At 35.7% G+C, this 15,844-nt stretch overlaps 2 protein-coding genes across 2 annotated transcripts; both read left to right on the forward strand.

Annotated features, from left to right (window-relative positions):
• Positions 1-1,714: 1,714 nt before the first annotated feature.
• Positions 1,715-2,858, forward strand: LOC149171213 (uncharacterized). Its single transcript, XM_089427453.1, has 2 exons — positions 1,715-2,138; positions 2,461-2,858. Exons 1-2 carry the CDS (start codon positions 2,074-2,076, stop codon positions 2,696-2,698), a joined length of 303 nt encoding a protein of 100 aa, XP_089283579.1. The 5' UTR covers positions 1,715-2,073; the 3' UTR covers positions 2,699-2,858.
• A 10,172-nt stretch (positions 2,859-13,030) lies between these two features.
• LOC149171214 (mitogen-activated protein kinase kinase kinase 18-like) lies at positions 13,031-14,576 on the forward strand. Its single transcript, XM_089425889.1, has 2 exons — positions 13,031-14,123; positions 14,287-14,576. The coding sequence occupies exons 1-2, from the start codon at positions 13,031-13,033 to the stop codon at positions 14,574-14,576; spliced, it is 1,383 nt and encodes a 460-aa protein (XP_089282015.1).
• The last annotated feature ends 1,268 nt before the right edge of the window (positions 14,577-15,844 follow it).

The following is a 15,844-nucleotide window of genomic DNA, read 5'->3' on the forward strand; positions in this document are numbered from 1 at the left end:
TTTTCTAGCAAAATTTTTCTCAGAGGCTTTTGGGCAATTTTTGGCTAGATGCCCTGTCTCAAAGCAGGATCGACATCTGAAGAGGACACTTTCATAATCAAGTTTCTGGTTCCACACATAGTCTTTACTTGTTAGGTTTATTTCAGCTGGGAATCCGGCGTTGAAGTCCATTTCCACACAGATGCGTGCATAGGTGGTTCTGGCATATTCCTCTATTTCTGGGCACCTGCAGTAAAATTTCCCAATTGCATTTCCGATGGCTTTTAGTGAGGAGAGATTCGAGAGATGCAAGGGTAGGCTTGGCAATCTCACCCAAACTGGTGCTGAGGTTATCACTGCAGTAGAGGGATCGAATGATGGGTTCCATGGCTTCATGAATAGGCCTGATTTTTCCCAAAACCAAGGGCCGGAATCTAGAATACATTGTCTGCTTTCAGGATTTTCAAAATCTACTATAAAGAAACCCCTAGCACAGGGGTAGATATTAATTTCATCAGAAATGACAGGCTTCCATACCTCCGAAATCCAATTGTGGAGTGCTATTAGCGGTGGCCAAAAACCATTGAACCGGCAAATTAGGGCACTTTCGGAAAACTTCAAAGCTTCATCGAGTGAGGCCTGGACCACTTGGATAGTGGGAGCTGGGGCTTCACTGACGATATGGGCAGGAGATTGCCCTCCAGAGGCAGATGAGCCACCAGTGATTTTTGCGAAGCTCGGAGCCATATTTTACTTGCCCGTAGAACCCAGCCTTAGAAAAATAAGGCAGAAGATAAGATTAGATCTAGATCTCGCTGCAGAAAATTAGATTTAGCAGCCTAGATCTAGATCTAGCTGCAAAAAATTAGATCTAAAACCTAGCCGTGAAGGGAAATGGAATTACCTTCAAAAATACTACTGGACCAAGATTCTGTAGTAACGACACAAGTTGAGCGATTCGTAATTATTAATCCTTCGGCTAATTTCTTTTGCAATGTTCGCGCACGTCCAAAACTACACGCTTTACCAACGCCGCTTCATATCTGTTTGTGTGGTCGAGTGTCTAGCCTGACAAATCAGAAATTCTGAACAGAGCCGCTTTCCATATTTCAATTTCTTCTGCTTTGTGAATTCCGCTACTGCGATAATGTTGGAATGTCTGCGCAAATGGGCTGCTAGATCGCTCTGGATGACGCACCTGTGGAGGAGTTACTTTATAAAACAGAGGAATCACCGTTCATACACTCGGCCATTGATCCCACGTGAGGTCGTATTGAAAAACAGAATTTAAATACGACCCACCACAAAGTAGAGGCGAGAAGATACTGTAGATCAGATCGGCGGGAGAAGTGCAGGAGGTTCGCGATTACAGTGAGAATTCCTGTAGATCCGCTCATGCAGAGACCTGGAGCCGCAACTAAAATCTTACCAAAATTTTTATGATTTTCAGAACAAATTTACAAGCTAATTAAATTACGGCCCAAAAAAATTCCGAAAATTTACACTACTATGAATGTGGTCCGAGGTCCGAGGGTACCCTTAAAGAGGGGTGTGTTTCCATGAAAGCCACATAAGCGAGGCTTGAGGGACTCGTGTCGTCAGAGGCAAAGGCCCCGTTATCTGCCTCGTCCGGGCCTAGGGCCTCGACCTGGGCAAGTGCTATTTCATGGACTATAGAATTATAAATGCACTCTTAAGAGACCTTAAGTACAGTGTTGGGAAGCGGGTTCTGACATCGGCTTTGGCGGTCAGCGGTGTGCAGCATTTCCCCGGCGAACGAATTCCGATTTCGTATGTATTCGCATGAAACCCGCCGTCCCATGTCATACCATCGCCCGCATACCATCCATACATCACTCATTTTGAATTTGAAATACTGACTCGTGCCTTTCTCTCCTATTTACTGCCCTCCACTTCCTCCCTGCTTTATCAGTCAATATCGTCTGAATGCTTTTGAAATCGGGAATTTCTGTCCGAATCTCTGCAATTTTCACACTGTACTCAGAATTCGGTGTCAACTGAAGGGAGTATCAATCTCTGTTTCGGCGATTCATACAAATTTGTGGCAAATCAGCAGATAAAGAAGTAAAAAAAATGGCAGTGAATATGCCTGTGTTCACAATAGCAGCTGCGGTTGCCGCAATTGGGGCTTTCTGCAGGTTCGAATCTCATCGCCTTCCATCAACATCAGATACGGATGGCCAATGCCTTCACGTTCTGCATACCGTCTTAAGACACTAAAGAGTTATTGAGATTTTAGTTTCTTTATCTTCTTTTATGCAGGGAACACTAAAGAGTTATTAAGATTTTCGTTTCCTTATCTTCTTTTATGCAAGGAACACTAAAGAGTTATTAAGATTTTCGTTTCTTCGTTTCTTTTATGCAGGGAACAGAGTTATTCAGATTTTCGTTTATTTCTCTTCTTTTAAGGACGAAATAGAGGAGTTATTAAGATTTTCGTTTCTATATTTCTTTATGCAGGGAACAGAGGAGTTACGCAACATCGGTGGGCAGAGCGGCGACTTTGTTGGGCAGCGATGGCGTGATAACGGAGGTGGCGTCGCCTCAACAATGTAAAGCAGCAGGCGAAAAAGAAGAGGCGCAAGGAAAAAAGAAGGGTTTCTGGATGAGAGATCCCGCCACCGGGGCCTGGATTCCGGAGGATCACTTCGGCGATGTCGACATTGCGGAACTCCGAGCGAAGGTCCTCTCCTCCTGAAAGCAGAAGATAACATACAATCCGAGAAAATATGGCATAGAATAATGGATCTGTTCTGCAACTGCAAATCCTTGTTTTGAAAAGAAAACTTCAAGTTATGTAACTTCCATTTTTCCTTGCGAGTTTCTTTGAAATGAGTATTAAATCTTTGAAAACCCTATTTTGTCTTTGTTTTTATATTTGAAGTCGAGTCGATACAGAGGACTTTAGTGAAACTGTGATACAATATTTGCGTTGACATGAGATTTTAATACTATTAGCTTTCACGGTCCTCGATTTTGATGTGGATTTCAATCTCACGAGCACCGATGGAATACAGGTTGTAAATTTGTCCGTTAAATATATTCAAAAATTTAACAAATGGATGTTACATGTCATAATCGAAAATGTCAAGACAACGGGTAATGAGGCTCTCTGCACAACGATTTGTTCCATTTTTAAATTCCACTCTTAATAAAAAGCTTAAAAAATAAAAAAATCAAGAGAGTCCCAATCATAATTTAATTAAAAAATCATTATAGGATTAGAATATACTTATAAATAATAAATAATTGATTTATATAATAAGTTTTGTTTTGTTTTTTTGTTTAAAACAAAATTGAAAATTTTTCATAAATGAAAGTATTTAAATTATTATTTATTGATATATAAATTCATTTATTTAAAATAATATGGTAATAAAATATTAACTGTATTTATTAAATTAAGATTTGATCTTTTAATTATATATAAAATAGTGTAATTTTTCATATTTTTGTTTCTATTTTTTAAGTTGTGAATTTATTTATTGGGTTAAAAAATATATTTTAAACCATAAAAACTAATAATAATTAAACTATATTATTAATTATAAAAAACAAATAAAATAAAATATAATATTATAAAATTTTCATATATAATTTTTTTATATTTATTATAATACAAACATATTATTTATCTATTATTTTTATTTTTTAATATCTATCTTATTTTTATTTTATATTATTAAAAAATAGATTAATAATAATTTTGATATATTCATAAAAATATTGAGCCCTTATATTTCTATGACCGAAAATTATGATAGGTAAATAGATTTCAATTTTTATTAAATGTTTCAATGTAAAAGGAAAAAATTAAAAGAAAAAAAATATATATATTTTACATTCTTTTCCTTTAAATAAGTAAAGCTTGAGTATGCTCATTTAGCCTCCACACCTTGGGAGGATGACGTCTAAAAAAACCTTTTTTTGGTTTGGTAAAGCCTTAACTTTGAAGAACCTTTGGGGGCTTGTTTGGAAATGGGCTTCGGAACCAGATGATCAAGGAGAAGTACTTAAGAAGATCATCTTTGGTAGCCTAGATTAGTAAGGTGCTACAATTTCCTCTTACTCTGGTTCTCTAGTGTGGAGGAGGCTATTTCCATATTTTAACTGGCTTTTCAAATTGTTGATTTGGAAGGTTGGGAATGAGTGCCAAATCTGACTTGGCAAAGACCCTTTCTTGGGAAGTTCTTCTTCATGTATTTTCTCAAACTCTCTGGTTAACCTTCTAAATGCTAAAGGCATTTATCTACTCACCTAAGCCTATAACTCTTTTCCCTCCTATAACTCGTTTCCCTTCGACTATTTTGGGGTTGGTGGCTCAACTCTTTAGAGTTATCGCTGCATGGTGGCCATGCCTTAAAAGTCCCAAAATAGAGTTTTTCTCTTAAATGTGGGAGATAATCTAGTATGGGTATGGAACAATGCTTAAGGGTGTGTGGAGGCCAAATCGACATACATGACCATTTCCTCCTCTTTATGCTCTCTTATTTGAAATTGGTGGACTCCCAAATTTTGGAAATGGAATCTACCTCTTAAGCTCAAGAAATTTTTGTGGTTGGTCCTGAAAAACAAAATTTTGACATGGGAAAATTTGCAAAAAAGAGGTTTTCATAGTCACAATTCATGTTGTCTTTGTTTGGTTGGTGAAAAGAGTACAAAACACTTATTTGTCACTTGTGAGATTGCAAAATATATGTGGGAAAATGTTCTTATAGGGATTGGAATCTCTAACCTAGGATCTTTCAATTCTTTTGAAGAGTGCCTACAGTCTTGGCACATTAGAATGAAAAGGGCTCATACCCTCCCAATCTTTATTGCTTGGAGTCTGTGGGGTTTAAGAAATAATATTTTTTTTTTAAACATTTCCCCCAACTTGGTGCAGGCTACTTCCAAAGTGGTGCCTTTTTTTAGAGAATATCCACCTAAGGATAGTATAAATCAAAAAAGACTAGAAGCCTCCCCTTCCAAAGTTTTGATCTTCTTACCTCTTTTTTCAATGGTGCTTCCAAATCTGGTTTTTGCGGTGGAGGTTTTATCATTAAGCTATCCCAAAATCATTGCTTGAAAGTTTGTTTATGTATTGGCTAGGGAACATTTTTGTGGTGGAGGTTTTACCATTAAGCTATCCCAAAATCATTGCTTGAAAGTTTGCTTATGTATTGGTCAGGGAACCAAACGCAAACGCAAAGCTTATAGTTGCATGGGCTCTCCTGCACATAACACAATATTTAAATCTACCTAGGCTTCTGATTGGGGGAGACTCAAAATATATCATTGAATGGTTAGGCAGGAAGTTTGATCTCCATGTTTTAAATCTTTTTTATTAGAAGTTAATGATAAAAAAATATTTTTCATCACTTCCATCACTTATCTTTTTTCACGTCCACACGATTTTAATAAGTTGACAGATGATCTCTCAAAGAAAGGACTATATCTAAAAGCACGAACAATTCAACTTGAATAATGGAACAGAGGGGAATGCAATTTCTCTAATCTATTCCAAATTTTTTGAGCTCTCTTTTAGTCGCTCAATTGTTTGTCTTTTGTTTCCACAATCTTGTATATTTTCTATAAAGAGTTAATTGTTGATACTGTGGTTTACAAACTAAAAACTATCATGTTTGATTTTCAACCTCTTGGGCTTTGGTTACTATCAAAAGGTGTAAGAAATATTTTTTTTTATGGCCTTCATTTTTGGTGAGCCAATGTAAATATGAACAGTCAACCTCTCGGTATAGTAGTTTCATAATGGTTACTTTTTGGTCCCTCAGTTTATGTTTGTTCACTGTTCAACTACTCTTCGAAGTTCCATTTCAAGGCTCTCGTCTCAAGATAAATCCATGTATTTTGTACGTATCTTTGATTCAAATATGAATAGCAAGATATTGAATGAAAAGAGGTTTGAGCATACATACATACATACATACATACATACATACATATGTATATATATATATATATAGATATAGATATATATATATTGCATTCTTTTCCCTTGAATGAGGAATAGATATATATATATATATATATATATATTTGTTTTCCCTTGAATATATATTAAAATAGTTTTACCTTTCATTGATCTGGAGGAGCTTTAACATTTACTAGTTTGATTATAATTATGATAGAGGAAGCACAATTTGAAATCATACATAAATACATACATATATAACAATTAATAGTAATATGAATTCTTTTTAGTGAGGGAACACATTTCGAAATATGTTAATTTTTGTAGTTCATTTTCCTTTTTTGTAATTTATTTTGAAATAATGTTTCTATAATTTTAATTTAATTCTGAATAATGATTAAAGTGTATGGTAGAAATTTAGCCTCCGTCAAATACTCTAAAATATTCTTAGTAGTTGTCACAAATTAAAAGTTGAGATTTATCTCAAAAGTAATTGTGCCCCTTCTTTCCTTTTAATGAAATTGATATTGTTGTAGCATGATATTATGATGTAGGACCATCAACATCACTAAATTCGTTTTGAATATGATGGTCAAAAACTCATTTACTATAGGAAGCTGGTTTCCAAAATTTATTTTAATTATTTTAAATTAAGAGAATTAGTAATTAGTTGAAATTGTTATATATTTGCATAAAAAGGAAGTTTTTTAGTTGATATTCGAGAGATATCATAGACACTTTTATTATTTTAGATATTTCTAGATTTACAACTCAGATCCACAATTAATGGATCTGAACTAGTTTATTGATTGTATAAATAATAGACTTGTAGTTCAAGAGAGAGGTTTAGATTACAAGAGAAGTTTGTGAGTATGTAAGTGTGGCCTTCTTTTGTGGTCTCAAAAGAAGGGATTTGAATTAATTGAAGAGATTTGTCCTTTTATTGTATGTTTAATCATACTATGTTTTAACTCAATTTTCTTCTAAGTTCATAATATAGATTTGTTTCATACCTCGGTTTAAGTTTAGTTTTAGGCTCAACAAGAGCCATTGTATTTTGAGAATACATTTTGACTCCTATGTTGTATAGACAATCTCGATGTTCAGTTCATTCTACAAATCATTTGAACTGAGAATTTTCCATACTCTTAATATTATTACCCTACAGATGGTTCAACCAATCTTGAGATTAAATTGAACGAAGAATAACCTCAATGCTAGGTTCCTCCATCAATATATATAGTTACAACACTAGTCAATATAAATGATCTGAAAATGGAGGAGGTGTATTTTTCCTCTTCTCCGAAATCAAACAAACAAATAAACAAGGATCGTTCTGATGCTTTGCAAGGTAATAATGGGCCTTAACACAAAAAAAAAGTTTTTTTTTTCCAATGTCTCTTCAATTCATGAGTTAGTCTTCACATGTAAACTTAACATAAGAAACATAATATCACATAAATGATATAGGAATCATGAAGATTATATGCGGACATCTTCCGTATATGCGCAGTTTCCGTATATGCGAACATCTTCCGTATATGCCTAGTTTCCGTATATGCGCACATCTTCCGTATATGCTCACTTTCCGTATATGCGCACATCTTCCGTATATGCCCAGTTTCCGTATATGCACACATCTTCCGTATATGCCCAGTTTCCGTATATGCGGACATCTTCCGTATATGCCCAGTTTCCGTATATGCGCACATCTTCCGTATATGCTCAGTTTCCGTATATGCGCACATCTTCCGTATATGCCCAGTTTCCGTATATGCACACATCTTCCGTATATGCCCAGTTTCCGTATATGCACACATCTTCCGTATATGCCCAGTTTCCGTATATGCACACATCTTCCGTATATGCGCACATCTTCCGTATATGCCCAGTTTACGTATATGCGCACATCTTCCGTATATGCCCAGTTTCCGTATATGCGCACATCTTCCGTATATGCCCAGTTTCCGTATATGCGCACATTTCCGTATATGCCCAGTTTCCGTATATGCCCACATCTTCCGTATATGCCCAGTTTCCGTATATGCCCACATCTTTCGTATATGCCCAGTTTCCGTATATGCACACATCTTCCGTATATGCCCAGTTTCCGTATATGCACACATCTTCCGTATATGCCCAGTTTTCGTATATGCCCAGTTTCCGTATATGCACACATCTTCCGTATATGCCCAGTTTCCGTATATGCACACATCTTCCGTATATGCACACATCTTCCGTATATGCCCAGTTTCCGTATATGCGCACATCTTCCGTATATGCCCAGTTTCCGTATATGCGCACATCTTCTGTATATGCCCAGTTTCCGTATATGCACACATCTTCCGTATATGCTCACTTTCCGTATATGCGCACATCTTCCGTATATGCCCAGTTTCCGTATATGCACACATCTTCCGTATATGCCCAGTTTCCGTATATGCACACATCTTCCGTATTGGGAAGAACTCATAGTTACATTCTTACACATGGAATTAGTAAAGGAAAGGAATTTGAAAGAGATATTAGTGTTTGGAGTTATAAACTATTGGTGGAATGGATATAAATAGAGGATTTGGAAATAAAAACCTCTTAATGAAGGATGTTATCCTTTGAGGAATTGAGCTTAAGGGCACATTCGAAAAGTACTCTTTTGTTTATGTATTTATGGAAAACAACTCTATGGCTAATGATATGGCAAAAAGAGTGGTAAATTCACAAGAAGGTATCCTTATCTTAATAGAAGAGATGAGGTTTCCTCTCTCTCCACATGCAAAGTCACAGGTTTCCTCTTTCTCCACATGCAAATTTACATCTAAGACGTTTTTTTCTCTAGTATCTTCCAAGTTGGCATTTTTAATAAGTTGTTTTATATCTAGTATAGTTTTATTGCTTTTAAGGTGTGATGCAAACATGTTGGTGAGTAAAAATTGGATTGCTAAAATTACTTTTTTATACTACTTTTTAAGAAATTAGAGGTCTTTGGTTATAAAATCAATATCCCTCTTTAATTTTACAAAATGTATTATTATTTAGCTTTAAAACGAGTATAGATTCATCTTAACCACAAATCTAACATGAAAAGAGAAGGAAAAAATTTCTTCAGGTGTAAACTTACTAGTGCAAAAAACAATGTGTAATTTTTTCTCTGACATCTTCCAAGTTGGCATATTTAATAAGTTGTTTTATATCTAGTATAGTTTTATTGCTTTTGAAGTATGATGCAAAAATGTTGGTGAGTACAAATTGGATTGCTAAAATTACTTTTTATACTACTTTTTAAGAAATTAGAGGTATTTTGTTATAAAATCAGTATCCCTATTTAATGTTACAAAATGCATTATTATTTAGCTTTAAAACGAGCATAGTTTCATCTTAACCACAGATCTAACATTGAATAGAGAGGGGTCAAATTTCTTCATGTGCAAAAAATAATGTGTAATTTTTTTGGCATCTTTAATAAGTTATTTTATATCTAGTATAATTTTATTGTTTTTAAAGTATGATGCAAAAATGTTGGTGAGTAAAATTAGGATTGCTAAAATTACTTTTTATACTACTTTTTAAGAAATTAGAGGTATTTGGTTATAAAATCATTATCCCTCTTTAATTTTACAAAATGTATTGTTATTTAGCTTTAAAACCAACATAGATTCATCTTAAACAAAGATCTAACATGAACGGAGAGGGATCAATTTTCTTCATGTGTAAACTTACTAGTGCAAAAAACAATGTGTAATTTTTATTGTTTAAATTGTATTTTTTAATGTTATAGAGATTACATAAGGTGTGCATTGGGTCATTTTATCAACCCACATTAAACTAGTTTTTTTTTTTTTTTTTTATTGATATATTTTTAAGTATAAGTGAATATTAATTCATACTAAAATATTTAATTCATAATCCATATTGGATACAACATTAAAATATTTTATTTTAACAATTTTCTCTATATATAGATATATATGAAATTGATATGAGTGTTAAAAATCTTACTTACATAATATTTTTTTTTTACTTGTAATTACATTACATGAAATTATATTAGGTCCTCCATTAAATATACATAGCATATTTATTCTTGTTTTTTATTATAGCCGACATTGCTTTTCTATTTAGAGAATATTTTATTTTTATTTTGAGAAATACACATACTTACCTATCACATTCACTTTTTATACCATTTTTGAAAACATTAGAAATATTTAGTTATAAAATCATTATCCCTATTTATGGAGTTGGTTAAAATGGTTTTTTAACTGCATATTTGGATTCAACACCCTGAAAAACCCCTGGGACACCTTCATTGTGCAGAAATTAGCTATCAAACTTGCGATTCCAATAAATTGCTGCCGGATTTTGACCGGAAAAACCCACCGGAAAGACTTCCAAAAAGTCTCATTATAGACAACTGCCCTATTTATTTTTACAAAATATATTATTATTTATTTTTAATATATATATAGTTTTCTCTATATAAAATATAAAAAGTATAATAAAATTTACAATAATAATATTAAAACATACCATATAAAAATAAATAAAATATAAAAAGTATAATAAAATTTACAATAATAATATTAAAACATACCATATAAAAATAAATAAATAAAATAGTACAATAAAATTTAAAATAATAATATTAAAAATACTCTATAAAAATAAATAAATAAAATACAAATAATAACTACGAAGAAAGCATAGCAATATAAATTACTTTAAATTAAAATAATTTAGTTTTACTGAACCTAAATTAATAATAAATGTGGTTCTTTTTATCTTTCTTAATATTTACTCAATTCTTTTTAAAAAAATAAAAAAAATAAGTAATAAATATTGATAAATACCCATGAAACAATACAACCATAAAAGGAGTCTTAACGGTAGTTTCCAATAGTTTCCAATACAAGGAAGACATGAAGAAGTTTTACGAAACCTGTTAGTGCAATGGGACCTTTGCCTGCATAATAATGTGTTTGTCGAAAATCGAATCCAAAGGAATTCAAATACGCTTTGGATCCGAAAATGTTGGGAGAATTTAATTGTAAACTCCCCCTCTAGAAATAAATATATTTTATCTTTTTTGTCTAAAATGTTAACGATCGGTTTTTGGTCTTATTATCTTTTTTCCATTTCAGCATGTTAATACATTAAATGTATTAAACATTATATGCATTTTGTGGTAATTAAATTTACATGATTCATTTAAATTTGATAAACATTTACATCTTTTTGGGCTTTATGCGGAGGCTATATTATTTTCAATACACTTAGCAATGCTCATTCTGAAAATTCCTAAAATCATTCTTCGTCCAAATTAAAATTTAAAAACGTTCTTCCCCAGATTAAAATCATCTAGAAAAATTAAATTCAGAAATCCAAACACCCTTTTGAGGTATATAATTGTAACCTCCTCTAAACGGTTCTCCACTGCCAAAACAAATAAGTTGATACGGTACAATGGCGTCAATTTGGAGTCGACCATACTAAATCAAGTAGAGGGTCGGCAGTTTGTGGATGGACTAAGCGGTCTTCGATAATTTTCTCCCATCTACACGGTCGTTTTCTTCTTAATATGCTCATTTCGTTTATTACATTAAATGCATTTTGCAGTAATTAAATTGAAACGATTCGCTTGAATTTGATAAACATCTGAACCCTTTTTGGGCCTTATGCTGATGCTAATTTATTTCCAATACACTTACCAATGCTAATAAAACCTCTCACACAGCAATTTTCATTTTAACAAAATTAACATTTTATTTTACAGACCATCTCTGGATGGTTCGAATCCAAAGAACCCATTGGCTGAAAATAACAAACAAGTATCACATAATATAACTCTCTCTACAATAATGGAACTAACCCATATCATAGCAATTAACAGCTACAAATATCACACAATACAAATCTCCCTGCAATAATGGAAATAACCCATATCATAACAATTACCTACCTGATCCTAGGAAAGGCAATTAGCGACATGATGACAATGAATATGCGAAAGGGAAGAGGAGGGTTCTCAAATCCACATCTACGCAGGTGTGGCGCGGTTTCTAATAATTTAAGGCTTATTCGGAAGACTCTGTCCATGGCAATCTCTGGTGTGTCGCTGGGTGAACAGAGCAACAAGCCCCCTAGCGTTTAGAGTTGTTACCGTTAGCGGCTACAATGATACAGACTACAGTAAGTCTGTATAGCGGTCATGAGGAGAGCCAAGAAAGTAGCGACCGGAGCTACAAACTTCCAGCTCAACACAAAGTCATAAACTCTACAAACCTTCCTTTTGATTTCGTTCTTCCAATAGCTTCTTTCGGACCATTCCCGCAACGCGTGATAGAGCTCCGCTTGAACTTCGGTCACGCCGCCGTAAAGGAAAGGTTGGCCCAAGTCGTGCCACATCTTGGCTGTGCACTCATCGTCATGATATTCTATCGTCTGCAACTTCATTGACAAAACAACACTGAACAGGGAATCAATATGCAAAAGAGCGGGCCGGCCTTTTTGAAAATATTTGAAATGACCGCGGGAGATACAGCTATGCATTTTTTCCGGTTGACGGAGCTCTGAAGGAATTCGAATGTGGTTGCTGAAATATGGATGAGCGCTGAATTTTGGGCGCTTGAATTCAAATTTGAATTCGAATTCATTGCATTGATTACGCTGAACCGTGGAGCCTCCCGGAGTTGGAGTGACGGAGCTGCCAGAAAATGCATGTACATAGGTCATGGTATCATGCATGGATATGGGTCCAAAACATGCATCCAAAACTGTCGTTACGGTGCTGCGGGGAACTGCAAGGTTGGCGGCGGGCAGGGTCGCCGGGGCTTTTTGCTGGGCAGCCGGAAAGGTATGGTCCATGCCGTCGCCAGGCTCTGTGAGACTCTGACAGAAGTACCCTCCATAGCATTAACTTTGCTATGGAGGTGGAAATAGGAATTGCCACAAGGGACACCATGCCGGCGCCACGGAAATCCATAGGACCCAAAATCATCAGCAATGACGCACAAAGAAAAACACCGCCAGCGCGTCACACTGGACTTTCCCCACCGACTCTCTGGTCCTTTATAACCTCACCATACAATTCTTCTTCACTGTGTATTGAATTGGATGAGAATGGGTATTGAACTCGAGACGGGGAGAACACAGGAAAAGGGATGGGTGAGAGGCGCCCTTATTGGGGCCGGAGCTTCTGGCACAGTTAGCCTTGCTATGAACAGCTCTAATGGCGAACTCTTTGCAGTCAAATCCGCGGCCGGTTTTAGTGTGGCTTTGGATAATGAATACCAGATTTTGCGGCTTCTGGATTCTCCATATATTGTTCGCTCCATGGGGTGCAGTTACAGCGTGGAGAACGGTGCAGAGGTGAACAATTTGTTCATGGAGTACATGCCAGGTGGCAGTGTAGCGGATCTTCTGATTAAATTTGGAGGGCGCCTGGACGAATCCGTGATCAGGGTTTACACTCGTGGCATCCTACATGGAATTGATTACATCCACAGGCAAGGGATTGTGCACTGTGATATCAAGGGGAAAAATGTTCTTGTGGGTGTCAATGGTGTGAAGCTTGCGGATTTTGGTTCTGCCAAGAGGATTGGTGATGAGGATAAGGGCCAGGAAGCCCTGCGATTGAGGGGGACACCTCAGTGGATGGCTCCAGAGGTGGTGAATCAGGTGGAGCAGGGGCCGGCTTCCGATATTTGGTCTCTTGGCTGCACTGTGCTTGAGATAGTCACTGGCAAGCCTCCATGGAGCCATGTTTCCAGTCCCCTCGCTGCAATGTATCGGATTGGATGCACAGAGGAGCTGCCTGAGTTGCCTGCATCGGTTTCACTTCATCTCCGGGATTTCTTAGAGAAATGCTTTCGGAGAAACCCTGAGAAGAGGTGGCCCTCTGCACAGCTGTTGAACCATCCTTTCCTAAATGAGCACTGCTCTGTCATAGAGGCAGAGGAAGCCCTTAAATGTCCGAAATCCCCAACTGGTCATTTGGATTTCAGGAATCAAGTATGGGATTCCTACTCTTCTGAGATTACTAACATTCTTTCACTCAAAATCTCCAGCCCAATTGGAGAATGCAATGGGGAGTTGAATAGACCAGTTAAGAAATGCCCAAGGCCTTCTCCCAGGGACAGAATGATGGCACTGGCGGCAGCTTGTAAATTTGAAGATGTTGCTAACGGCTCTAATTGGATCACAAGCCCTCATGGTCAGTGGATTGTTGTCAAAATCAGAGATCAGTAATGACTCTTCCATCCAAGGGCTTCCATTCACAAAAGAAAAGTGTAGTGCCAGCTTGGAAGCTGTCAATTGGGAAGAGCCGCAGCACATATGTGAACTAAATGAATGCTTGGAGTATGTGGTCTCTGCAGCACAGCCTCAACATCAATCATTTTCCGGCATCTACGCTGATACTCTGCCTCATGACTTGTTTGCAATGAAGGCAGCATCCAATTTGAAGTATGAAAATTCATCTCAGAGCATTGCTTGTGGCGATCTTGGAAATCTTAACATATCAGTAATAAGAAAAACATTTCATATCTTTGATGATAAGTGGACCTTTGGTACTCAGGGGACAGCAAATCTTAACATATCAGTAATAAGAAAAACATTTCATATCTTTGATGATAAGTGGACCTTTGGTACTCAGGGAACAGCATAATTTGCTGTCCCTGTTGTAATTTTCAGATAAAAAAAGCATCATAGATTTATATTAAAATAATATAAAGATTGATAAGTGGACTTCTGGTACTCAGGGAACAGCATAATTTGCTGTCTCTGTTGTAATTTTCAGATAAAAAAAGCATCATAGATTTATATTAAAATAATATAAAGATTAACAAGATATTGTTTCGGGACAGTGAGAACTGCCCAACTATAACACCATATAGAACGGATTTGACCGATCCCAAGGAAATCAGAGTCAAAAAAGCTACACAGGAATGAGTAGCTACACATTCTGAACAGATATTAAAAACGCAAAAAGTCACAATAAGTCACAATCCTATGTTGCTGAAGATCAATGAACTGACTTTATAAGCCAAAGAAAGAAGTCACATTCCCTTGATACTGAAATCCTGTATAAGAAAGGAAGATCCATCATGGAGAATTCTCAATGACCATAATCCCGGCTTCATAGCAAGATCTTCCTTGGAGAGAAAGTCAGTCTGGACATTCCTGGAACGAGGAATACGCTGGAATGAAATCTGCTTCATAGTGTTTCGAAAATGCCTGCTTAACCATCAGAGAAGATGAGGACTGTTAATGAGACCATTCCCATTAACATGATCTATCAAAAATTTTGAATCACCATATGTTGAAATTCACAAAAAGCAAGCAGACCTGTTAAGGCCCGAGCGCTGCCCCTGTTGTAATAGTATGTGCGGTACACAATTTTGCTATGTAAATATGATAAAGGGGAAACTGCTCAGTGTGTGCAGAGCAGATACTTGTATATTTTATTCAAAATTAATTTCAACTGACTTTATTCGGCTACAAATCTTGACAAGTGATTTAACTTCGATTCCATTTTGTGTGAATTTTATTGAAATTGTTTCTATGCCACGTGAATAGGTCATATATCAGGTAAGAGAGGTGAAAAAAGAGAGAGAACAACATAATTTCCAGATGCCAGCAACCAACCCCTCCCTTATTGAAACTTTTTCCTTAAACAAATCATCATGTTTCAACGATAATTATTTACGCCCTTTTATCTTGATAGGTCACTTATAAGAGCTCCAAGATATTACTAAAAGGGCCTATATTAACTAAAAACAAGACATTGTTTCACAAACTAATACTCGATGCCTATTGTTGGGTTTTATTTTTTCCAACTGGATGGCTTTTTCTGCGTCATACCCAAACCCCTGCAGTCACTTACCTGTTCCTCTTTAAAACATAATACAATCAAATTCTGATTTTACAAAATCC

The sequence above is a fragment of the Pinus tabuliformis genome, chromosome 4_2, assembly GCF_031772625.1.
Source record: "Pinus tabuliformis cultivar Carrire ecotype Pingquan chromosome 4_2, CPIR1, whole genome shotgun sequence".
Classification (NCBI taxonomy): Eukaryota; Viridiplantae; Streptophyta; class Pinopsida; order Pinales; family Pinaceae; genus Pinus; species Pinus tabuliformis.

Coding starts and splice junctions, on each gene's coding strand:
- LOC149171213 (XM_089427453.1), top strand. CDS start 2,074: ATGGCAGTGAATATGCCTGTGTTCACAATAGCAGCTGCGGTTGCCGCA. Junction 2,139..2,460: donor GCAATTGGGGCTTTCTGCAG/GTTCGAATCTCA, acceptor TTCTTTATGCAG/GGAACAGAGGAGTTACGCAA.
- LOC149171214 (XM_089425889.1), top strand. CDS start 13,031: ATGGGTATTGAACTCGAGACGGGGAGAACACAGGAAAAGGGATGGGTG. Junction 14,124..14,286: donor TTGGATCACAAGCCCTCATG/GTCAGTGGATTG, acceptor TGGTCTCTGCAG/CACAGCCTCAACATCAATCA.